This window comes from Phycodurus eques, chromosome 12, assembly GCF_024500275.1.
Source record: "Phycodurus eques isolate BA_2022a chromosome 12, UOR_Pequ_1.1, whole genome shotgun sequence".
Taxonomy (NCBI): Eukaryota; Metazoa; Chordata; class Actinopteri; order Syngnathiformes; family Syngnathidae; genus Phycodurus; species Phycodurus eques.
In genome coordinates, this window is record NC_084536.1 from 7938545 (window position 1) to 7965254 (window position 26710).

The 26710-nt window shown below is 40.2% G+C and overlaps 1 protein-coding gene across 3 annotated transcripts in view; it reads right to left on the reverse strand.

Moving 5' to 3' along the window:
• sema5ba (sema domain, seven thrombospondin repeats (type 1 and type 1-like), transmembrane domain (TM) and short cytoplasmic domain, (semaphorin) 5Ba) overlaps window positions 1-26710 on the reverse strand; it is a 131039-nt gene that overhangs the window by 83555 nt on the left and 20774 nt on the right. For all 3 annotated transcript variants that reach the window (XM_061692486.1, XM_061692485.1, XM_061692484.1), the window contains exon 2: window positions 2172-2399. In XM_061692486.1, the coding sequence (XP_061548470.1) occupies window positions 2172-2361 (190 nt within the window). In that variant the 5' untranslated portion in view covers window positions 2362-2399. The remainder of the gene's footprint in view (window positions 1-2171; window positions 2400-26710) is intronic.

Here is a 26710-nt window from a genome sequence, read left to right on the forward strand (position 1 = left end):
GAGTGGCCCGACGGAAGCCTCTCCTCAGTGCAAGACACGTGAAAGCCTGCATGGAGTTTGCTAAAAAAAACACCTGAAGGACTCCAAGATGGTGAGAAATAAGATTATCTGGTCTGATGAGATGAAGATAGAACTTTTTGGCCTTAATTCTAAGCGGTATGTGTGGAGAAAACCAGGAACTCCTCATCACCTGTCCAATACAGTCCCAACAGTAAAGCATGGTGGTGGCAGCATAATACTGTAGGGGGGTGGGGTTCAGCTGCAGGGACAGGACGACTGGTTGCAATTGAAGGAAAGATGAATGCGGCCAAGTACAGGGATATCCTGGACGAAAACCTTCTCCACAGTGCTCAGAACCTCAGACTTTGCCGAAGGTTCACCTTCCAACAAGACAATGACCCTAAGCACAGAGCTAAAATAACGAAGGAGTGGCTTCAGAACAACTCCGTGACTGTTCTTGAATGGCCCATCTAGAGCCCTGACTTAAACCCAATTGAGCATCACTGGAGAGACCTGAAAATGGCTGTCCACCAACGTTCACCATCCAACCTGAAAGAACTGGGGAGGATCTGTAGACCCTCTTGAGTGCTTCTACTAAATAGTGAGCAAAGGGTCTGAATACTTATGAGACACAAACACAACACCCAAAACAAACAATTTTGTCGTGTTTGCTCAAATTCTGCTGGCCTCCTTTTCACAGCTGCTGTGGTTCTAATCTTGGCGCACTGTAATGATGCCCATGTAAAATAATCCATATTACAGGCGAACCGCTAACATTGTGCTTCTCTTCTAAACCATCCATTTTGACTATCACAGCTATGCATATGACACACAGTTATATATTGTAGTGTCTCCAGATGACTATAGTACAATTGGGGTGTTGTGTCACTTTCTAAAACAGCCAAACTCTTTTTCAATTAAACAGATAATTGTTTTTGGCAATAAAGAAAAGAGGATTGCTGTTAGTAAATACCTGAAGTCACTCTCTTTAAAAAGAAAAGACCATGTCCGAAACGTTGGTGTACTGATAGATTCCGACCTGACTTTCAACAGTCATATCAAATCAATTACTAAAAGTGCCTTCTACCATCTGAAGAACATATCCAGAGTGAAGGCTTGCATGTGTCAAGCAGACCAGAAGTAGCTCATCCATGTTTTTATCTCAAGTAGACTTGACTATTGTAATGTTCTTCTGGCTGGACTCCCCCCAAAGAGCATTAAACAGCTGCAGCTCTTTCAGAATGCTGCAGCTTGGGTTCTGACCAGAACAAAGAAGTCAGAGCATATTACTCCAATTCTAAAGTCTTTACACTGGCTCCCAGCCAGCTTTAGAATAGATTTTAAAGTTCTGCTACTGGTCTATAAATCACTAAACTGTTTAGGTCCTGAATACATGAAAGAAATGTTAATGGCATATAAACCCAGAAGGGCGGTGAGGTCGACAGACTCAGGTCACATAGTGGAGCACAGAGTCCAAAGCAAACATAATGAAGCAGCATTTAGTTATTATGCTGCACACAAATGGAATCAATTGCCAACAGAAGTGACGTTTGCTCCAAGTGGGAATGTTTTAACTGTACTTTTATTTTTTTTCCCCCATTTGTTTAAAATGTTTATAAGCTGTTTTTCCCCCCTTTGTTTTTAAATGCTTTTAATCATGTAAAGCACATTGAGTTACCTTGTGTATGAAATGCGCTATATAAATAAATTTGCTTTGCTTTGCTTTATCGGTACAGGATAGTAGGCAACTAATGATTGGAACTCAAATGAACTTTCAAGCAACTTTCTCAGAGCAAGCACATTGATTTCAATACTGTGTTACATTCAATTAAAGAAACTTGGGATAGTTGGTGGCTAACATCCTATCAGTACACGATTCTAGGTGGCGCACTACCGATTTGAATTCCCAAGTGATCGTACAACTTTAAAGAATTACTGCTCTTTCTCAGAGCAAGAATATTTTGATTTTATAATTACATTCAATCCAAAACCCTTGGGATAGCCAGTGAAAATGATCCTATCAGTACAGGTTTCTTGGTGGTGCTCTACTAATTGACATTTTCAAGTCTTAAGACTTCCAATGACTGGTGTCAAAGCAAGAATCCCTTCGATTTTGCCTTAGTTCGCTAACATGCTAAAACGGCTAATGGCAGTAAACATGTCCGTCTAACCTTGTGCGGATACTTTCGGATGTTCTTTCTTGGCGCACTCAGGCTGAGTAAGCGGCTGGAAAAGTGACGCCGTCAGGAACGCCGAAGAAGCGTTGGGATGGGCTTCCGCCACCCCCGCCATCGTCGCCGCCGTTGGGAGGAGGAGGAGGAGGAGCCTCAGCAGGAGGAGGCCGGCCATGGATGTTGTCATGGTGACGACCGCTCCTTTAAAAGCCAAGTGGGATGCAGCTGCACAGGAAAGACATTTACAACACTTAAAAATAGTAACTGAAGTTATGGGAACGTCAAATAATATTATAAATTTAAAATTAAAAAAGAACTACTAGTATTAAAGGACGCAAAAAGGCGATTTAGTTGCTGACATTATAATATTTTATTTAAAAAATCTAAAATTGTAATTACATTTTTTTTTTTTAAATTCTAATAATTAAGATATCAACTAAAGACCCCAAAAATTCTATTTTGTTGCTGGAATTATAATAATGTTACAATTTGTTTTTTAAATTAAATAAAGGTCCCAAAAAGTTCATTTAATTTTTTAAATTAAAATTACAAATATAAAAATAGTCATAATAATTAAAACCCCAGTAAAAAAGTGATTTTACTTGCTAGAAAAATTATTTAATAGAATAATAACAAATAAATGCAAACATCAAAAAAGCAATTTAGTTGCTAAAAAAAATAATAATGGGAAAGGATCGACAAAAAAGATGACTCAGTTGCCAGAATAAAAATAAAATTACAAACAAAATAATTGAGGGAGCCCCAAAAAGGCATATAGTTGATGCATCAATACTAATAATAATAATTTAAAAAAATGATAAGACTGCGATTGGCTGGCGACCAGTTCAGGGTGTACCCCGCCTCTTGCCCAAAAGATAGCTGGGATAGGCTCCAGCACCCCCGCGACCCTAGTGAGGATAAAGCGGTACAGAAAATGGATGGATGGAAAAAAAAGATTCAGTTACCTGAATAAAAAAAGATGATAAAAAACAATAACAAGATAACTAATAATAATTAAAATCAGTTGAAAGGGAACCCAGCTGCCAGGAAATACAAAAAAAATAAATAATAATATCAATAAGAACTAACGCCCCACAAAAGGCAATTTAGTTTCTGGAATAATAATAATAATACTGTGAAAGATGTTTCCAATGAAATCCAGACTGTTGTGTAAGCGCAGAGGACAGTTGTGACGTTATCCAGCTGAAAGAACTGAAAACACACAAACAAAACCAAGGACGCTGCAAAGAAAAAAAATGAAAACAAATGCCAGCAAATGCCTTACTAACTTTTCAGTTAAGGATTCCTGAAACTTGTTGTGGGTCTACTCATGATTAAAATGTGTACAGAATGTCATGTTGGTAAGTGAATATGGGTTTGGGGATTGCATTTTTTAAAATTGCAAAGGAAATATACAAAAGGAGTCTTAAACGGCCACTTCAAACCAGAACGGTAGAGCTCCTGTGTCTTTTCATGCATGGCTTCTTCAGACTTTGTTGTCATCGACTTGTGATAAATCAGCCCTCCAAATCTCACCCTGAAGCCAAGTATTAAGCCATCTAGCAGCTCGATGAACTTGGCTTCAGCGGCTGAATTTCCTAAACAATCATCAACTGAGATAATTAGCCATGTTTTATGGCGAGTCATTCGACTTCACCGCCATTCTCTCAATTTAGCGGTGTCCGTTTGTCTAGCATGCGTGCCTCAAATTTTGGGAGCAATCAGACAAAGTCCTTAAGAGTAGGCGGTCTTTGAAAACAGCCTGGAAATGTAAAAAATGACGGTCAAATGTCGACTTGAAATTGTCATACTTCCTGTGTCTGGTCTGAAATAACAACAAACACTTGAGCTAAACGAGCTAAAGAAGAGGTCTAGGCTGCTTGTTGCTTTAAAGGACTAATACATCGTCAAGGTAACGAGCTGATCTGTCGTTCTTTTATTTTAAGAAAACTCAATCTAAGTCCAGATGGCACCCACTAAATCAGAAGAGCACAGCCTCTCACAGTGGCTGCCAGCGCGTTACCATGGCAACGCGACGGCGAGCGTCGCTATTCGGGTCGAGTGCGTGCGAGCTCTCCACAGTCTGCTTGGATTGCGACAGGCCTAATGAGCTTCCGACCCTAACGTTATTCATCGCAGACGTTTTGGGGGGGAAGCTACGTTAGCCATTTAGTTTGGATTTGAAATAAGTCGCTGCAGCAAAATGTGACAGTGCTGCTATACAGTTGTCATTTTTAGGAGGAAAAACAAGTCCAAAAATGTCAAGAAGAAAGTTGGAATTTTATGGCAAAAGTTGTAATATTGAGAGGAAATGGGAGAATTTTATGCCACAAAGTCATATTATCAACTTAGCTTGAAAAGTCGTAATTTTTAGACAACAGGTTGCAATTTTACTAGAAACGTACTGCTAGAGTGGGACAAAAAGTTTTCACTTTTTGAAGACAAATTCGTAATTTCATGACAAAAAGTCAGAATTTGATGTAAAGAAAATCGATGTAAAAAAAAACCAACAAAAAAACAGTCGTAACATTAGAAAAGAGTTGTAATTGTATGGAAAATTATGAATAGTAATAAATAGTAGTAGTATTAATAGTATTAAGGGAGGTAAATGTAATAATTTTACAAGAAAAAAATGTCAAAATGAAGAGAGAAAACTTTTATCACAAAACAGTCGTATTGAGAGAATGTTTACATTTTTAGAGAAAAAATAAAATAAGTTGTCATTTTGTGGAAAAAGTCAGACTTTTGCAAGAATATGGTCAAAATATAATATTAGTTGTAATTTTATACCTAAAAAGTCATAGTTTGAGTCAAAAAGTCCTTACATTAAAAGATAGAAAACTTGGAATTTTACCAGAAAAAATATTTCAAAGGAAAGAAGTCATACCTTTATGGCAAAACGTGATAATTGTTTGACAAAAACTTTCATTATTCATACAGAAAAGTGTTGTAATTTGATGGGAAAGTCATACTTTAATGAAAAAAATAATTCTCAATAGTAAGCGAAAAATAGAAATAAAATTCAAGGAAAAAAAGTCATAATTTTGTGACAAAAAGCCATCATTTTATCACAAGAAAATCATGATTTTAAAGTAAAATGTCAATTTTATTAAAAAATAACTGAGTAAAAGTTGTCCTTAATAGGGGGAAATATATATATGTACAATATTTGTGCAGGAAAATGCAATAGTTGTTTACAAAAGGTCATGTGTCTTGCACTGCCCGCAAAAACAGTACTTGGTTTGAAAATTGGGAAAAACTTGATATTATACATTCCACTGTATCGACAAGATATCAACTTTATATTTAGATGTGATTTTCAACCATGTGCTCCTAATCCCACAGACAAAAAAAAAATGGAAACATTTGCTTGGTTCTGGCTCGCAATTCGGCCTCCTGAGGAGAGTGCGCCTGACATTTGCGTTGATCTTTCATCCTCTCACATCAACGCCAACTCCCACGTCCCCCCGGCGCCCCCCGTCGTGTCAATTAAAGGTCCGGTGCGCCTCACAGTAAGTCTCAGTGTGCCTAATAGAATTAACAATCAGGCCATGGGTTAGTATCACCACCTCTCTTGCATCTTTTTAGGAATATTGCAGACAAACCACAAAATAATATATTTGGCCATAAAAGTGCAATGTTTATGTAGGAAAATACAATAGTTCATCAAGAAATGTATTTTGGTATACAAATGCTACGGTTTGTACCCAAAACACATTGGTATAAAAATTTTATAGCCTGCTACAAATGATTAAGAAAAACAGGATCTTAGACCCAAATTGCTTTTGGCCACAAAAATTATATTTGGCCAAAAATAGTGGAATATTTGTGCACAAAATAGTTGATAATAAAAGGTGGTACTTTAGCACAACAATGCTTTAGTTTGTCCCTAAAACACAATATATTGTCACCCAAAAAATTATATAGTTGGCCACTTATAGTGACTGAAATAAGTATTTAACACGTCACCATTTTTCTCATTAAATATTCCAAAGATTTGACATGAAAATTTCACCAGATGTTGGGAACAACCCAAGTAATCCATACATACAAAGAAAGGAGAACAAATAAGATCAGAAATTAAGTTGTGTGTAATTATGTGAAATGACACAAGGGAAAAGGATTGAACACACCAACTGGTATTTATTTAATACTTTGTACAGAAGCTTTTGTTTGCAATGAAAAGCTTCAAGACACCTCCTGTGTGGAAACGAGTCGCATGCATTGCTCTGGTGTGATTTTGGCCCATTCCACCACACATCTTCAAATCATAAAGATTTTCGTGGGCTTCTTTCATGGAACTTGAGTTTCAGTTAATATTGGGTTCAAGTCTGGTGATTGTCTGGGTTACTTTATTTTTTTCCTTTGAAACCAATTGAGAGTTTCCTTCGCACTATGTTTTGGATCACGAGCCTGCTGAAATGCCCACCCTCGTTTCATTTTCATCATGCTCGTTATTTTTGTCAAGAATGTCTCAGTAGATTTGCCCATACATCCTTCCTTCAATAACGTGAAGTTTACCAGTACCATTTGCTGAAAAGCAGCCCCACACAATCACGCTCCCACCTCCGAACTTCACTGTTGGTATGGTGTTTTTAGAGTGATGGGCTCCTCCAAACGTGGTGTGCATTATGGCATCCAAAGAGTTGAATTTTTCTCCACAGACTATATTTGCCCAGTGTTTAACTGGCTTGTCCAAATGTTGTTCAGCAAACTTTAAACGAGATTTGACACGCTTTTTTTTTTCCAGCAATGGGCTGAGCGTGCATACAGGCCATGGAGGCAGAGTGCATTACTCACTGTTTTCCTTGTGGCAACAGTACCTGCTAATTCCAGGTCTTTTTGAAGCTCTCCACAGGTGGTCCTTGGCTCTTGGACAACTCTTCTGATTATTCGTTGCATTCAGTTGCATCAGAAATCTTGCGAGGAGCACCTGATTGAGGAATATTTATGGTGATTTGATTGGCTTTTTCCATTGATGTATTACGGCCCCAACCATGATCACTGGAACGTTTAGAAGCTTAGATATGCGCCTGTAACCGATGCCATCATTATCTTTTGCAAGAATTACTTTTGGGATGGTCTTGAGACAGCTCTCTGCTCTTATCTTACCCATCATGAGATGTGTCTTGACTCACACCTTGACAATGAGACCTTTTTGTAGGCCATCAATTCGGACTGAACCAGGACTGATATTCATTTGTACTGACATGGCTAGATTGCTGTTTGATAAGTGACAGATTTTCGGTGTTGTCTTGGCTTTTCCTTGGGCTTTTCGTACCTCCCCTTGCTTCATGTGTTCAATACTTTTTCCCTTTGTCATTTCACATTAATTAATTAATTAATTCCTGATCTTATTTGTTCTACTTTCTTTGCATGTATGGATTACTTGGGTTGTTCCCAACATTTGGTGAAATTTCCAGGTAAATAGCTTCCTTTAGAAGTATATTTAGTGAGAAAAATGGTGACGTGTTCAATACTTATTTCAGCCGCTGTAAGTGCAATACTTGTGCACAATGTTATAATAGTTGATCACAAAAGGTTGCAATTTTCGACAGAAATGCTATATTTCCCTCCTAAAAACACACAATTTTGCAACAAAAAGGATATATTTGGCCACAAATGTGGAATATTTGAGCACAAATGTACAATAGTTGATCACAAAAGGTTGTATTTTAGCTAGGAAATGCCATACTTTGGTCAAAGAACACACCATTGTGCCACAAAAAGGACATATTTAGCCACAAAGGTGCAATCTTTGAGTACAAAATACTGTAGTTGATCAGAAAAGGACGGACTTTAGCACGGCTATATATATATAAACACTATATTGCCACAAAAATGATATCGTTGGCCACAAAAGCGCAATATTTATGCACAAAATAGTTGACCACAAAAGGTTGTGTTTTAGCAGTGCGATATTTATAAACACACTATGTTGCCACAACAATTATATAGTTGGCCACTAAAGTGTAATATGTGAGCAAAATAAATACTAATTTTTTTTATCACAAATTTGATACTTTGCTCTGAAAAACACACAATATTGCCACAAAAATAATACAGTTGGCCACAAAAGTGCAACATTTGTGCACAAAATAGTTGACCAGGAAAGGTTGTGTTTAGCACAAAAATGCTTTACTTTGCCCCTAAAAACACAAAGTTGAGACATTTGTGCACAAAATGCAATCATTGACCAAAAATGATTTTCTTTGCCCCCAAATCAACGCAGACTCCCACACACTAAGGGCCCCCTACCCCCACTTTTTAAAGGGCCGGGGCGCCTAACAAGACTCTCTCAGGGTGCGCCTAATAGAATTAAGAATGAGGCCGGGGGGTTATCATCTCTTCTGGGTCTTTTTCAGTAATCTCGGCGGCCGTGCACATCGCGGCCGTAAAATGTCAAGCGGCGTTAATTTTAATGGCCGGCGATTAAAAGCCAGCACGGGTGTTTTTCTTTCTTGTAAAGTCACAGCCGGGCGAGCTTTATGGCCATTCTCTCTTTGGCCCAAAAAGTGAAGGCCATAAACGGAGCGAGATATTGTCACCAAATCAATGGGCTGGATTGATTGAGCCAATGGCTAACGGTCCGCGTTTATAAAGAACTCGCTACTTACTTACGCTCCAATCAAATGACTCGTGCTAAACAAAAACATCATCAAGAAGGCACTGTCTAATCCACTGAGGCTAAAAGTCCAGCAGATCTAGGACTACAGTGATACCTTGACTTACAAGTTTAATTCCAACGTTTGCACCCGGTCATTAAACCTCTTAGCCAATGTGGCTAAACAGTATAGTACAGTAGTTAGCCACAACATCACGTGGGTTTATGTGACTAAACCTTTAGCCAAAATTTGCTATTCCTTGTCACTGGGAAGCCAATAAGCTTTTAACGATGTGGGCCCAATTAAAACTTACTAGTCATCAACAAGGACTGGGGACGAACGGTTTGCGAAAATTCATTTTTTTTGGTGTGTGTGTTTTCCTTTGTTTTTTACCGGTATTGCAATTGTTATTTATCTTTAGCATTATTCACTAAACACAAGAAATAAATCATTCTACATTATGACCAACACAACATTGGATACGGGCAACAAATAAAAAACACTTTCCTGTTGGCAGAGCCTAACTGTTATAAATTGATATGAATAACAAATCTTTATTTTATTATTGGATTGTAAAAAGAAAAACCTTGCATCACATTATAATATTGACTGACTGATTTAACGTCATGCCTTTTAAACATAAAATAATGATGCTCTTGTCAGTAGCAGCAGCACTGCTGTCAGTGTCAGCCGAGTATAGAGACAGAGAAGTGAAGAGTGACACGAGTGATACTTTTTATCACCGAGACGTGAGTATAAAAGCAGGAAAAAAATAGTAGACTATATACCTGTAGTTTAGGAATCTGGGTGACTACAAAATGTGTAATTCTCTGTGTTTGATGTTTAGTTTGACAGTAAACTTCAATAAGCAGCTTGAAGCAAGCGCTTCGCTGCCACCATAGCTAGCACGCACCTGTAGCTCAAATTTTAGTTCGCATGTCAAAGAAAAAACATTCATCTGAGCGATATTATTTCCCAAAAAAAACTCGTCGCGGGCAGAATTGTCAATTCATCGATGCTATTTTTTAAATATGGACTCCAAACAGCCCATTGCTTTCCTTTTGTTGCTAAATAAAACAGCAGCAGCCAAACAGATGACAAAGGGTGGTGGAGTCGTGGTTACGGCGAAAACCTTTTTTTTTTTTTTTTTTTTCATTTTATGATGATAGAGCCGATATTACAAGTTATGTTATCGATGGACCCTTTCCAGAGGGAGCAGGTCTGAAGCAACACCCCTCACACGTCCAAGAAAACCTACTGAGAAGATGTCTGCCCCGTCTGCAGTTGAGTAAATATGTGGTGTGTTGATGAGGGCGGCGGCACGTTGGAACGTAACGAGTCTGATAATACACACGCACACACACTCACAATCAAACACGTGCGCTCACACATACAAACATATACTACACATCCAACTCACAGTCACTAACTCACACACGCGCACACATGGCAGACACACAACTACGCCGGGTACACACACGCAGTGAACTCACACACTCACACAGTACACACACACACACACACGTACTACACGCACACAAACACTCTCTCACACACAGCACACAAAATGATATGGGAAAATACTCTTGATTGTGAGTGAGTTGTTGGGGTTTTTTTTTTGTTTCTTTTTCGGGAGGAAGTTTATCTTCAGCGTTATTCACTAAACACAACAACTAAATTATTGTATAGTATGACCAACACAACATCCGAATCCTCTTTATTTGGCAAGTATGTCAAAAACATTTGTCTCCGGTAGTTGGAGCCGCTCAAGTACGACAAAAGGCAGCCATTTTGACATGAAATACTTTTGAGACATAAAAACACACTATGGAGAATCGCCTGGCCTCTAGGAATCTAATGGCAAGAGGGAAGAAGCTGTTGGAATGTCCGCTTGTTTTAGTTTGCATTGATCGATAGCGCCTACCCGAGGGACGGAGCTGGAAGAGGTGGTGACCAGGATGTGGACGGTCCAAGAGGATTTTGCATGCTCTTGTCTTAGTTCTGGCAGTGTGCAAGTCCTCAAGAGTGGGTAGGGCGGTACCGACGATTTTTCCAGCAGTCCTGATTGTCCGTTGCAGTCGGAGTTTGTCCTTTTTTGTGGCAGCACCAAACCAGACTGTGATGGATGAACACAGGACTGATTTGATGACCGCTTTGTAGAACTGCCTCAACAGCTCCTGTGGCAGGCCGTGCTTCGTCAGAAGCCGCAGGAAGTACATCCTCTGCTGGGCCTTTTTGAGGATGGAGTTGATGTTGGTCTCGCACTTCAGGTCCTGAGAGACTGTAATTCCCAGGAACTTGAAGGTCTCGACGGTTGACACGGGGCAGTTGGACAACGTGAGGTGCAGCTGTCTCCTGAAGTCCATGATCATCTCTACAGTCATGAGCGTGTTCAGCTCCCCTTCTCGTGATCAGTGTTTTGGTTTGGATTGTGGTTGGCTGCTTCATGTTTTCCTGTGTTCCGTGTTTTTCATGTCTTGTGTGCTCATTTAGTTATTGTGTCCATTGTTTCTCTTCAACCTTCTACCTTGTGTCATGAGCTGCCCTGCAGTTCTACTGTTGGAGCCTGGGTGGCGCTTTGCGCCCTCTCGCCCTCTCTCTTTCCAGCACCTTCCTTGGCCGCGCACCGGTCACCACACAGCCAAATATCATTTGTGAGACTCCTGCACTCCTGCCTTGCCTCCCCGCTTCCCTGCACTCGGGTCCTCCACTCCCTTGCCTCCAGTGCCTTCAAAAACCCTACGTGACATTCCTGTCTGTCAATACGCAGACTCGTCACCGTCTTTGATGAGATCGATGACTGTGGTCTCATCTTGGAGACAAATTCTTTGTGTCTTACAACATACTTGGCCAGTTAAGCTGATTCTTATATAACCAACAAAGAAACACTTCTTTCCTGTAGGCCAAGCCTAAATGGTACGATGACTTGATATAAGGAACAAATCTTTATTTTACTATTGAATTGTAAAAAGAAAGACCTTCAATCAAAGTAGAATATTGACTTCCTGATTTAACTTCATGCCTTGTAAAAATGTAATACTGTATATTGATGCTCATGTCCGTAGCAGTAGAACTGCTGTCAGTGTCAGTCGAGTATACAGTAGAGATCAAGTGGAGAGTGACACGAATGACGCTTTTCATCACCAGGATGTGAGTATAAAAGTGGTTGAAATGGTCAACTATATATGTTGATTGTTTTTCTGATCGATTACAGTCAAAGTGTTCAAATGATTCACTTATTGGATCATCTTCAAGAAGGCTCTTAAGGACTTTATGTAACATTTTCTCAAATTCTAACATTTTAGTGGAAGATAAACATTGATATCCTAATTGTCTGGTGGTAAATATTAGTAGAGGAACTTTAGCTGATAATTGTGACAGATTTGAAAAGCACAAGACAAAGTGGTCTAAATTACATAAGCGAGGGGGGGGGGCATGACTATGTTTGCCTCGGTCCCCCAAATCCCAAATGGCTAGCTAGCTATGTACGGCCCGTGGTTCAAGCAAGTGCCGCCGCCGCCGCCGCTCGGCATGACAACCAAGCTGTGATGAGCGGTTCGTACATTGATGAAGAAGGCAGTTAGCTTGCTGCGAGAACTAATGTGAACTGCAGGTCTCATTGACCATCGACACTTCAAACGCACACTACATCGCGGTAAGAAATATGCACGCTTCGGGTCTTCTCCTCCCCGATGCGTCGCTCCCCGAAGCTGGGAAAGCCCAAGAGCCTGACTGCTTAGCCAGCAGTGGCTGGAGAGCGGATTGAAGAATTTTATGAAGTGGGGGTAAAATTAAACCATTACCACACGGTAGAATGAGCACGCTCGCTTTAACTTTTATCTGGAAGGGCTTTTGAGATTTGAAGCAGGCAATTTCGATTTGCAGCGAGGCGAATGTGGGCAATATTCGCTTCGCCACATCGTGTTTCAATTAGCCATTGGCGAGATGGCGAACGGGTAGCGCGAACCCTGCATGACTGTGTTTTTGTAGAGAAGAACATTACGTCCAAACGGTGTGTTCAGGCAGCTTAAGGTCTGATTGAGGTCAGAAGCCTGAGTGTACGCCTCCTCCTCCACTGGCAGGTACAAATGTGTGCGAGGGACCCTCCACCCACTCCTCTACTCGTGTGTGTGCATGTTTGTGCATGTCGATTTGCACACCAGATTCCTCACATGCTCCACATCGGGGGCCCCAGGAGGATTTGTTGCTATCTGCCGTTGTCTGCCGTTATCGGCCGTTATCAGCTGCTATCGCACCAGACGTCGTCGCTCCCCCACCTGGATGCGTTTACGCCACGCGGCGTTCAGACCTGCCGACTCCCTCGGCGGGTCACGAGCACGTCCCCCACATTCATAGCACTTGGCGTTGAAGGCATGGCCACAGAAACACAGGTATTCATAAAAACACGCTTTTTTATATGGAGTTTGGCAGTACTCTGCGCTTATGGGCCTTTCCAAAACTCAGTAAATGGTGTTTGCATGGCTTTTGTCTCCTTTGTATGACAACAGTGTGCACCTGAACTTCAAATTGCAATATTTGGGCACCAAAATGCAATAGTTGCCACTAAAGTTTAATGTTTGTATTCAAAAATGAAAAAGTTGATCACAAAAAGGGGTACCTTGCCACAACAATTTTATATTTGTAAATTTGGCCACGAATGTCCGATATGTGGTCACAAAAATGATTTGTCAGGCCATAAGAGTTCAGTATTTGTGCACAAAGTGCAATTGTTGATCACAAAAAGTTGTATTTTGGCACAATTCTTTTTATATTGGGTCACAAAAGTACAACATTTGTACATTTGCCACAAATTGTCTTGTACAATGCGTGCAATGGGGACGACCGGTTACCACAGCTGCCTCACAGTTCTGAGGAGCCGGGTTGAAATTCGGCCTTGCATGTGTGGAGTTTGCCTGCGTGGGTTTTCTCCGGGCACTCCGGTTTCCTCCCACATCCCCAAAACATGCATGGTAGGTTGATTGAAGACTCAAAATTGCCCATAGGTGTGAATGCGAGTGCGAATGGTTGGTTGTTTATATGTGCCCTGCGATTGGCTGGCGACCAGTTCAGGGTGTACCCCGCCTCTCGCCCAGAGTCAGGTGGGATAGGCTACAGCACGCCCGTGAACCTAGTGAGGCTAAGCGGTAAGGAAAATGAATAAATGTATGCGATGCAAGAAAGATTCTAGTTCTAAAATCCAGTATGTGGTCACAAAAATGATATATTTAGCCACACAAGGTCAATATTTGTGCAGAAAAATGCAATTGTTGATCACAAAAAGATGTACTTTGGCACAACAACTTTCCACAAAAGTGAAACATTCGTGTATTTGTGTATCTGTTGTCACAAAGAAGATTTATTTTCCCAGAAAAGTTCAATACGTGTGCGTAACAATGCGACTGTTGAACATAAAATTGTATTTTGGAACTAAAACTGTATACTGTATTTGGCCAAAAAACAACGACTTTAGCGTTTTTGGCCACGGAAACGCTGTATGTGGTCACAAAAAGGATATATTTGGCCACAAAAGTTCAACATTTGTACACAAAAATCAAATAGTTCACCACAAAAAGCGATTCAGTATTACAGTAAAGTGGTACCTGAAGATACGAGTCACCCGACGAGCGACCCGACATACGAGATACGAGCAGTCATTTGGCCGAATTTTTGCTTTGACTTGCGAGCGCAAACTTGACATACGAGCGCTTTGGGTGGCAGTAAACGCAATACAACTCACTTCGCAACAAGGAGCAATTTAACATTTCATCAAAAAGGATGACGTTTATGGTTAAACGAAGCATAAAATTAAGAGAATTACACGTTGTGTCGGTGAAACAAACGCATAACTTTGCTTTAACGGCCGCTAGCTACATGCTAACACACGACGACCAAACGAATGAAAAACGCCATTGACTTTGCGAACAGTTCGCATCAACAGTCGTGGATTTAGAACCCTTTAAGAAACGGATTTTTGAACGCATATGACGGAACGACACATTTAGGCAGATAATACAACATTGTACTGACTGGCATACAATATACTGTATTCTTCATCTTCAACAAAAGAAAAAGACTAATATTACACAGATACTTACTGTGCGGTAGAACAGACAGCAGAAGAAAAAGAATTACGTACAATTGCAAGGCATTTCGGGATTTCATCAGGTACGGTCCATAACATCAAAAGATGAAGAGAATCTGGAGAAATCTCTGCAAAGCCGAAATTCAACGTTGAATGCGTGTGACCTTCGATCCCTGAGGCGGCCCTGCATTAAAAACCGGCAAGTGTATTTGATGAATGATCTGCAAAAATGATAACCCGTTATATGAATACAGGGACAAACCTGATTGGACTCTATCAGCGTCTTTACGAATGGTGCGCGCCTGCGAGAGACGAGCGCCGCACTTTTATTCATGAGCCTCGTCGCCCGCCGACCAACGAGGACGCATTCTACGTCTCCTATTAGGTCGCAAAGCGGTTGGCATGCAGATCACTGCTGAAGGATGAGTGCCACGTTTTATTTTATAGGGCTGCCTTACGAGACGCCCAGCAAATTGACTTGACTCAGATCGAGCACGACAGCGGCGAAAGCTGAAAAAAAAAAGTAATAAAATGCGTACAAATGTGAAAAAGATGAAAACACAAAGAGGCAGTAGATCAAGAACACTGCGCGGGGCCAGTCTACACAGATGAGGCGAACTTTCATTGATTAGTTTCCGACTAGTTGTATCTTGGCATGGAAATATGAATGTTTGGCTACTAAAGTGCAATACTTATGCACATAAATGTACTAGTTGATAACAAAAAGTTTCTTTTTGGCACTAAAATTAAATACGTGGCTACCAAAGTGCAATATTTCTGCATGGAAATGCAAAAATTAATCACAAGAGGTTGTATTTTAGCAACAAAAATGAAATATTTGCCCATGGAAAAAGTTGTACTTTTGCACCCCAAAAATTATATTTAGCCAGAATAGAAATGCAATAATTCTTAACAAAGGGTCGTGTCTTCGCACAAACATGCTGTATTTGGCAACAAAAGCGCACTATTTACACACAAAAATGCAGTGGTTGATTACAAACACTATATTTGGCCACAAAATGAAATATGGTGGTCACCGCCTCTTCTGTTAAGCAAGGCAAAAATGATAACGAAAGGCGTCCACTCGCATTTGACCACCGCCGGCGCTTGTGCTTCCTGTGGCGTCGGGACCGAGCGGCCTTCTCACACCGCCCACGGCAGCTAACGCGAGCGACGTGCCCCCGGCGACACGCCATCGATCTCCGTCGCACACAAACAGCCGATCGGGGAACGGGGGGTGGGGGAGGGCGAGGAAAAGGAGCCACAAATCCATCTGATTAGATTTTAGCGGCGGGCATTCATCACTCGACTGCTGCCACGGGATTGGCTGCAGAACTTTCATGAAAGCTCGTTGGACAACTGCACAGACGTGTACGGGAAGAGAGATGTCTCGAAATGGTTTGCACGTGTGTTTTGCAAATCCACAAATTATTCGCACGTTTTTCAAATCCACAAACATATCCGCGATTTACACGAGTTTTTAAAAAAAAAAAAAAAAATACAATTTATGTTGTGTGTGCATTTATCACGACTCATCATTTGACACGTGTGGGAAGGCCCTCCCTCCATCCGCTAGGCGGCAGTGTCGCCGTCTCCGTTGAGCGCATAGACTATATATGTCTATATAGATAGTTGGAGCTCGCGCTCCAACATATTTTTTAAACGCTGTAATAATAAGCTGTATGTTGTATCTTGCAGACAGATGAGGAAGGTGATTTCTTTATATTTTACTGACTAATGACGGGGCTGCCGGTTGTCCACCTTGTTCAGCCGCGGTCGATTTATTTGGGATTCGTCTCTCCCCATGCCACATACAGCATGAACACGCATACCCACAATACACTCACATGCACAGACACAAACACGCGTTGGGCCATACAAACTACACGCACTCACACATACGCAGCCACACATACTGTACACACACACACACACTCACTCAGTAAACACACGGACAAGCACATACACGCATGCGTGCACACGCACGCGATGAGTGCTGTCCAGGGTGCCTTTGTGCTAGCAACAACAGGTCCCTTTAGCTGAAGGATTCATTTTGCTGTGGACAGGTAATGTAAAATAAGAGAGGGTCAAAAGGTTCTGCTGTTCACACGGACGTCTGCCACGACTCAACTCACAAACCTCCTTCACAGGAGGTTCACGCTAACTGGCCAAGAACCACCGGAGTCCGCACACTCCGTCCAATTGCACTAACAGAATAAAACCTGTGCGTTCCGTTTGATAAACTCCTAATGTGAGTTTATCAACACGGCATCCCGCACAAAAGCGAGACCATCGAGCACGACGCAGCTAATCTGCTATCGTAATCATTATTATTATTATGATTCATATGTAATTACATCCAGTGTGATGTCAATGAATGAATCCCAAACAGCTCTACGTTGCGATTAATTGCTTTGCGGCCTCGCAACACAATCGCTGGTTACCCGTCACGCCGGCTACATTAGCCATGGAAAACAAAACAAAACAAAACAACAAAAAACAAGAAGAAATCACAATTGTCATAACAATCTGTTCTACATGGTAAATGCCATCAGGCCCGGCAGGAAATGGAAGATTCTTTCCAAGATCTCATTAGCGGTCGCACAATACGGTGACAAAAAAAAAAAAAAAAAAAAAAAAAAAGATTGAAAGTTGGGGAAAAAATATTCACCCTAAAAGCTTGCTCGGATTAATACTGCACACAAATGTCATTGGATAAAATAAAGGAGGTCAGTAATCCGGTTGGTTGCTAAATGCGAATGCCAACATGTGGCGACAGTTGGAGAACAATTTCAACAAGGACTCCTTTAAGCAAAAATAAATAAATAAATAAAAAGATCTTTTTGACTCACAACAAGCAAGACATTTGCCGGACATGACAAAATAATGCTGTACTTCTTCTTTTAAAAAAATTTTTTTTCTCTGATATCGTTTTTTTTTTTTTTTTTAATTTCTTTGGTATTTTTGTAGGGGAAAAAGTTAATATTATGAGAGCAAAAGTTGTGTTTTATTGAGAAAAGAAATGCTGAATTGTTCCACAAAAAGTTCATTTTTCAGAGTGTTTAATTTTTGGAGGATTTCCCTTATATTTTCAGAGAAGAAATTGTAATATTAGGAGAGTAAAGGTAATATTTCCTTGAGAAAAAAGCTCCATCATTTAAAGAAATAATGTTTTTGAGTAAAAAATGAGGGTTATATATTTTTAGGGTTAAATTAACATTTCTTCAAGAATAATAGTTATATTTTTAGGATAACTCTCTATTGTTCGAGAAGAAAACTGACATTTTCTTGAGAAAAACATTTTTCAGAGGAATTTTTGTATTTCTTAATTTTTGTCTAAAGATTTTGTATTCTTTTCTAATATTTGTGTTGCAATATTTCTGTAATTTTGTAAAATATTGTTTTTTATTTATTTTTTTACAATATTTGGTCGAATATTATTTTGTATGTTTTGGCTATTATTTTTGTCTAATTTGTGTGTCTTTATATTTGTGTATCTTCATAAATTGTGTATAATAATATCTGTTATATTTTTGGATTGAACATGGAATATTATGTCTTTGTAATATTTGTGACTATTTGCATTTGTGACAAAAGAATTATACTGTTTTTTCCCCTTTTTTATTATTTGTTATTTGTGGTGTAAAATGTTTGATATTTTTTCCATTTAAACATAAAAGAAAGAGCCATAACTACAACCTTCTAGACAGAGCACTTTTTGTGTGTGTTTGTGTAATGTCATTTTCTCTAATTAATTCATGGAAATGATTGCATTAAATAAGAAATAAAAAACTTAAAAAGGTGTCTAGATGTGTCTAGAATCCATCAAGACGGCCTGTGCATGATTGTCCTTCAGCCATTCAATCGCCTTTGATTTTTTTTTTTTTTTTTTTTTTTTGGTCTGGCAAACATCTTTGTAATGAAAATGGATATTGCAGCGGACCGGAGGAGAAGGAGGTCCAAATCAAACCTTTTGTTCCCCTGGAATGAAAAAAAAAAAAAAGAAAATGGAGTAGAGGCATGAAAGGGAACTGATTGATTATGTGCAAAGCAGAAGAACAAAAACAGACGGAGGAAAAAAAGCAACAGTGTCCTTTTCTTTCACGCAAGTCCTTGTTTCCTCTTTTGATACGTCCGTTGATTTATTTTGACAGATGTCTCATTGACTTCCTGCGTAGGAACGCCTTTGACGGCACCGAGAGGGAAATCAAAAAGGAAAAAAAAGGATAATTGAAGCAGCCGTCATATGACCATCGGAAACAATAAAACAACCATAAATATAGCTCCTATTGTCATGTTGGATGCCTTTTCTTCAAATTAAACAAGTCTACCTGAAATGAATTATGGCTTGCTAATTTGTGTGAGCGCCTTTCTTTATGTCAACTGTTCTGACATCAAATAAAAAAAACTCCGTTATTGTTCATTTATTTTGTTTCTTTTCTTACATTATTGTATATTTTCCTTTTTGTTCATATTTGTGTAATTTCCTATCTAATATTATTGTATTCGTTTTGATAATCTTTTATCTTTTTATATGTATTTTTCATGTAATTAGAAAATGTCTAGTATTTTTGTATTTGAATCTAATTTATTTCTATTTTTTCGACATTTTTTTTATTAATCATGTTGTATTTTTGTATTTTCTGTATAATAAGTTTTCATTTTTTGTCAAGTATTTTTGCATGTTGTAACATTTTGTTTTGTATATTTCTTTTAAATATTGTCTTTTCATTTTTCTGCCTAGTATTTTGAATTCTACTTTATGTGCTGTCTAATGTTTTTTTCTAATGTTTGTGTATTTGTCAGGTATTTTTTAAATTTTTGTTTAATATTGTTGTATTTCTACCGAATATTTTTCTCTAATAATTTGCTATTTTTTAATTCAATATATTGGTATTTTCCTCTAAAATGTGTTCTTACATTGGAATATTTCACATTAAGTATTTTTACATACTGTTGGAATATGGACTAATTTCTAATATCTTGGCTTTCATATTCTTTCAAAAACAAATGTGTCAATTGTTTTCTTTGTGCGGCGCGGTTGTTCGTTTGTTTCTATGCGCCCTGCGATTGGCTGGCGACCAGTTCAGGGTGTACCCCGCCTCCTGCCCGATGATAGCTGGGATAGGCTCCAGCACGCCCGCGACCCCAGTGAGGAGAAGTGGCTCAGCTAATGTATGGATGGATGTTTTTTTTGTATGTTTTTTTCATATTTGTGCATTTGTCTATTTGTTTGCTTTGTTGTATTTGTTATTTTAATATTTCTGTATTATCTTTAGCATTTATTTATTGTATTTTTTTTCTAATTTGTTTTTTTTACGCTTAATATCTTTATCTGTATTTTTTACTACTTGAGTGTTTTTTATTAGTAGATTTTTCTTTTTTGTTGTTTTTATGTCATATTATCATTTTGGTGTTATTGTGTGTCCAGTTTCAATCCAATATTTCAACAAAAATGTTGAGCGATGAGCAATCTTTAGCTGTGCCATGGGAAATTATCAAGTTTTACTTACTTGTTCAAAAAATTCTTTGTTCCTCTATTTATGGCAGTGAAGTATAGTGACAAATAAATGCTCTTCTATTAGATGGAAGGAATTGCATACAGTAATTACTGTGTATCGACTTTTTTTGGCATTTTTGTTTGTTGGTGTGGATAACATTTTATTCTAATATTTGCTAATTTAGCATCCATCCATCTTCTGTACCGCTTTAGCCTCACTAGGGCGTGCTGGAGCCTATCCCAGCCATCTTCGGGCGAGAGGCGGGGTACACCCTGAACTGGTTGCCAGCCAATTGCAGGGCACATATAAACAAACAACCGTTCGCGCACACATTCACACCTAAGGGCAATTTAGAGTCCTCAATTAACATACCATGCATGTCTTTGGGATGTGGGAGGAAACCAGAGTACCTGGAGAAAACCCACACAAGCACGGGGAGAACATGCAAACGCCACACAGGCGGCTCCGGGATTTGTGCCCCGGTCCTCAGAATTGTGAGGCAGATGTGCTAACCAGTCGTCCTCCGTGCCGCCAATTTATCATCCAATATTTCATTAATGTTTGGGGAGATATTTGTTTTCTTTTGTGTATTTTTTTGTCCAATGGTCATTTGTTGATTAAAAATGCAAAATGAAACTAGTCACGGACTATAGAACGATATCAGACATCAACGTAACTTACGAGACTTCAGTTCAGCGAGCCAAAGCCATGCCATGTATTTTGTAGCATGTCAGCACCCTCCGAAACAGGACTGGCTGAATCATGGAAGCAAAAGTGCTTCAACTTAAAACTGTAGACAAGCTCAACTTACCCTGGCGATCTCCGTGTGATCCTCGCTCCTGCTCCAGAATTAGAAAACAGGCGCAAACACTAACAATACACACTCAAAAACAATCAAGCAGCCAAACACTGGCAGCAACAAGTTCTCCTCCTCAAGCTCAAATCTTTTCGCATTGCGCTAATGCTAACATGTTTTGCTAATGCTAACACGGGAGCCTTGCCTATCGTCCACCAGACATTAATGTCCTCCATGTCGGCATATAAAGCGCTGGTGACGACAGGATTCCGAGAAGCTCAGAAGGAGGCGGCCAATCATTAGCCAGCTACCCTCCCGGAATCCAGGCCCGGCAATAATTCAGCCAAGGACTGATGGCACAGCTTGAAAGATCAGCCAGCGATTTACGGCGACCCCATCCCCACCGCCCCCACGCTGCACCCCCCTTACACAAACGCCACCAGCCCCACTTGAGTTGAGCGATGGAGTTCATAAAATCCAAAAAAAGTCATTTAGAAAATCCTGTGAGCAAAACAAATGAGTGGGAAATCAATCACAGATGGATAAAAAAGTTGAACTTGATGAGATGATAAAGAAAAGAAGAACACAACCAGCACGTTTGAAGAAATAAAACCTTGTGTCAGCAAGAATGCAGCCTGTTGGCTAAAAAGTCTGCATGAAGTCTAATAACGTTACATGAAGGTTAAATTGAAATCAAGTCTATACAAATGATGTGACTTCAATGAGAAGTCCACATGAAGTGTAAAAGAAGAAGAAGAGCTGGTGACCAGGGTGTGGAGGGTCCAAGAGGATTTTGCATCCTTTTAGTTCTGGCAGCGTAGCGTGCAAGTACTCAAGAGTGGGTAGGTGGGTACTGACGATTTTTTCAGCAGTCCTGATTGTCTGCTTCAACAGCTCCTGTGGCAGGGCGTGCTTCCTCAGAAGCCGCAGGAAGTACATCCTCTGCTTGGCCTTTTTGAGGATGGAGTTGATGTTGGTCTCCCACTTCACGTCCTGAGAGACTGTAATTCCCAGGAACTTGAAGGTTTCGACGGTTGACAAAGGGCAGTTGGACTGGTTTGGGGCCAATGTGGCAAAGGATGCCTCCTGAAGTCCGCGATCATCTCTACAGTCTTGTAGGTGTTCAGCTCCAGGTTGTATCAGATGTAACAAAGCTCCAGCCACTCCACTTCCTGTCGATACGCAGACTCGTCACCGTCTTTGATGAGCTTGAGGACTGTGGTGTCGTCCGCAAACTTCAGGAATTTGAGAGCCGGGTGCATTGAGGTGCAGTCGTTCGTGTAGAGAGAGAAGAGCAGCGTAGAGAGGACACATCCTTGGGGCGCCCCGGTGCTGATGGTACGTGTGGATGAGGTGGTGTTCCACATCCTCACCTGCTGTCCTGCGCGTCAGGAAGCTGTAAATCCACTGGCACATGGAAGCCTAGACGCTGAGCTAGAGAAACTTGGAGGAGAGGAGTTCGGGGATGATGGTGTTGAACGCAGAGCTGAAGTCCACAAACAGGATCCTCGCGGAGGTCCCCGCGCTGTCGAGGTGTTCTAGGATGAAGTGCAGCCCCATGTTGACTGAGTCATCAACAGACCTGTTTGCTCGGTAAGTAAAACAGGGGTCCTGTTACGCTAACGAGGTGGTGCAGCACGATGCGTTCAAAAGGACTTCATGACCACAGATGTCAGAGTGACAGGCCTGTAGCCATTCAGACCCGAGATTGCAGGTTTCTTGGGGACTGGGCTGATGTTTGAAACAGGATGGTACTTCACACAGTTCCAGGGATCTATTGAAGATATGTGTGAAGACTGGAGCGACCTGGCCCGCGCAGACTTTGAGGCAGGATGGGGACACAAGGTCTGGGCCTACAGCTTTATTGATCTTTTGTAGTTTGAAGATGCGGCTCACATCCTGTGTGATGTCGATCGGTGGTGTGGCTGGGTGGGTGGGTGTGAGGTGTGAAAGTGTCCTCTTCAAATCTCCAGTAGAAGGTGTTCAAGTCATCAGCTAGTCCTTTATTTTTCTCTGCTTGGGGGGATTGTCGCTTGTCATTGGTTAGCAATTGCAAACCACGCCAGACTGATTTAGAGTTGTTAGCAGTAAACTGTTTTTTCCATCTATTCGGCATAATTTCTCTTTGCGATGTTAATTTCTTTTGCCATCTGATTTCTAGCGCGTTTGTACAGGGCTTTGTCCCCACTTCCATAGGCATCCTCTTCAGCCTGGCAAAGTTGCTTAAGTTTAGCAGTGAACCACGGCTTCTTATTATTGAATGTGCGAAGTGTCTTTGTTGGGCTGCCAGTTGAAGTTTCAAGGACACGCCAGTCTGTGCAGTCACAACAGCCTTGAACGTCTATCTTTGCTTCACTGGTCCACTTCTTCATTGTTTTCACCGCAGGCTTCGTACATTTAAGTTTGTGTCTGCATATTGGTATTAAATGAATTAAGCAGTGATCAAACGAGCCCAGAGCTGCGCGGGGGATAGCACGGTAACGGTATGCATCATTTAGCGTGGTGTAGCAGCGGTCTAGAATGTTGCTTTCCCCGGTAGGACAGTGCTGCTTGTATTTAGGGAGTTCCTGGTTGAGTTTAGCTTTGTTGAAGTCCCCAAGAATAATGAGGGGTGAATTTGGGTGTTTTTTTTCCGTGTTTGTTTACTTGTTCAGCGAGCGTTAGCAATGCGGCATTCGTCTTAGCCTGGGGAGGATGAACGAGGCGAACTCGCGCGGCAAATAGAATGGCTTACAGTTCAAAAACAGTAACTCAAAAGTAAAGCAGTAAGTAAAGCATGCTGAATCCTCTCTTCTGGAGCTTGACCTGCAGTCCGGCTCGCTTCCCGTTGTGGCGTCGCCTCCATGCGCCATAGAACACAGCCACTCCGCCAGTGAGTAATTCAGAGAAATAAATTGTGAAAGAAAGTCCAGAGTAGACTCCTTAATGTTTAGCAAGTTTTCCCTTGTGTAAGTCGTGTGAAAGATGAACGAAAAACACAAAAACTTAGATAGTACTAGAGACTAATCAAGAATACATGAAGTTTATCAAGAACTCCACATGCTGTCTGTCTAAACTCAAAACAAAGTCAAAATAAAGTCTCACTGAATTTCACGTGAAGTCAAAATGAAGTATACAGTACATGAAGTCTGTCCAGGCCACATGTAGTCTAAAATGAAGTCTATATGACATCTAAATGAAGTCCACATGAAAGGTTCTCCACATACTGTCTACATGAACTCCAAATGAAGTCTGTAAGAAGTCTACATGCAGTCTATAGCAATGGTTCTCCACTGTTGTCACCCTGGGACCTGCATTTTCCTATTGTTGCAAAGTCATGACCCACTTTCAGAGAAGTTAAGAATTTTTGGGTGTGTGGAAACAGCCTCTGAAAACACATGTACAGTATATTATCTTTTGAATGCCATTTCAAATGAGTTTGACATACCGCCAAAAGCATATTGCTAGCCATGATGTCAGATAGGCAGAGGATGAGCTGCACTGTATTTGTTTACGCAGAAAACTAGTGACTAAAGCACAAGTAAGATTCGCTGTCCCTTTGTGAATATATTCAATGTGGGAAATTGGTACACCTGTCCTGTACCCAAAAAAAATCAGAATACGAAGGCATGTAATTTTTTTACTAGCTGTCCGAAACCTACCCAAAATGGATCCATTGGGTCCCTCAACTGGTGGGTCGGGACCCACCAGTTGAGAATCAATGATCTGTGGGGAATTTTTTAAAAAAGTTGAAATGAAGTCTACATGTAATTTGTGTCAACTCAAAAATGAAATCCATATGAAGTCTACGATCTACATCAAGTCTGCATGACGTTTCGTGTACATGACAAAGAGTAAATGAATTCTCCGGGAAGGCTGTGTGGCAAGAGCCGAGCGGTGACATCATCGTTTTGATCCCGCGCACGTTGCTCATACGGGGGGCACCCTCTCGACAACCCCCCCGCCCCGCGACAAATGAAGAAGGCCCCCAGTGTGAGACTGTCCAAGGATGTGCCCGTCCGTCTTTGTGCGCTGAATGCTTCCACCTTGTAAAGGCGCACTAACGTGGCGTGGCCAGGCCACAATGGCACCGCGCCGCATTTGCTAGAGAGAATCAATTGCATCCCCCACCGCAACCCCGTAACCTCCCCCCGTATCCCAGTTTGCCTGTGAAAAGAACTTGTTTGCTTCCGGCGCATTCTTAGCATCCTCAACTAACAGCAACGACGCTCAGGGGGCTTTGGCGGAGGCAACAACAACAACAACAAGATGCCCACTGGAGACCCTCAATCCCACTGCCATATCTCCAGAAAAATAAAGAAAAAGAACATTCAGAATATTACCTGACAATTCGGCATATTTCAAGAAAGATTGGGGTATTTTGGGAGATTTTGTTGTATTTAAAGACAATTTGTATTCTTGTTATATTCTTTGGCGGTGGCACGGTGGGGGACTGGTTAGCACGTCTGGCTCAGTTCTGAGGACCCGGGTTCACATCCTCGCTCAGCTGTTTGGAGTTTGCATGTTCTCCCAGTGCCTGCATGGGTTTCCTCCAGGTACTCTGGTTTCCTCCCATGTCCCAAAAACATGCATGGTAGGTTAATTAAAGACTCTAAATTGCCTGTAGGTATGAATGTTGCATTTGTTTATAAAACCCACTATAATATGAATAAAAATTATATTTTGAGAAATTTTGATTTTTTTCTCCAAGTAAAAAAGCTTTTGGGGGAAAATTGCAGTATTTTTGAAGAGAAATGTGTTTTTATTCTTATGAGAATAAAGTTTGTTATTGTGAAATAGTTCTTTTCTAGTTGATGAAAAGTCATAATATTACGAGAATATTTTGACCAAAAATAAGGCAATCGTTTTAGTTGAACGTCTTCAAAATTATATTTTTGAGGAAAAGAAAATGATTTTTTTTATTTTTAAACATTTTAATTAAATATTCTTTAAATAAAAATATTTATTTTTCAAGATTTTTAAAAAACGTTTTAGAAAAAGATATTGGATACTTTGTAGGAAAATGTAGTGTATTTTCTAGGAAAAATTTAACTACTAAGAGAAAAAGTTGTTTTTTTTCAAGAAGAATATGTAATTTTTTTTATAATAAGAAATACTTTGGAGGAAAAAATGTCCAGCTTTTTTCTAGTTTTTATTCATAGCAGAAAACATTTGTTTGTTTTTGAGATAGGAAGTCAGATTTTCTAGTTGACGAGTGAAAATATTATAAGAATTTCTTTTCAGAGAAAACAGGAATTTTTGAGGGGGGGAAAATAATGTAAATTTGTCTCCTTCCGTCAAGATTTCTTTTCCATTTAACTTTTAGAATTATTTTTTAAGAAAAAAATATATATATTTCTAGGAAAACTATTTTTTATATTACTTTAAAATCATTTGTGTATGCTTGAAAAAAATATGTATATTTTTTAAGAACACGTAATGGTGTAGTGGTACACTCGCCTGACTTTGGTGTGGGAAGTGTGGGTTCAGTTCCCACTCAGTGACGGTGTGAGTGTGAATGGTTGTCCATGTCTATATGTTCCCTGTGATCGACTGGCGACCAATTCAAGGTG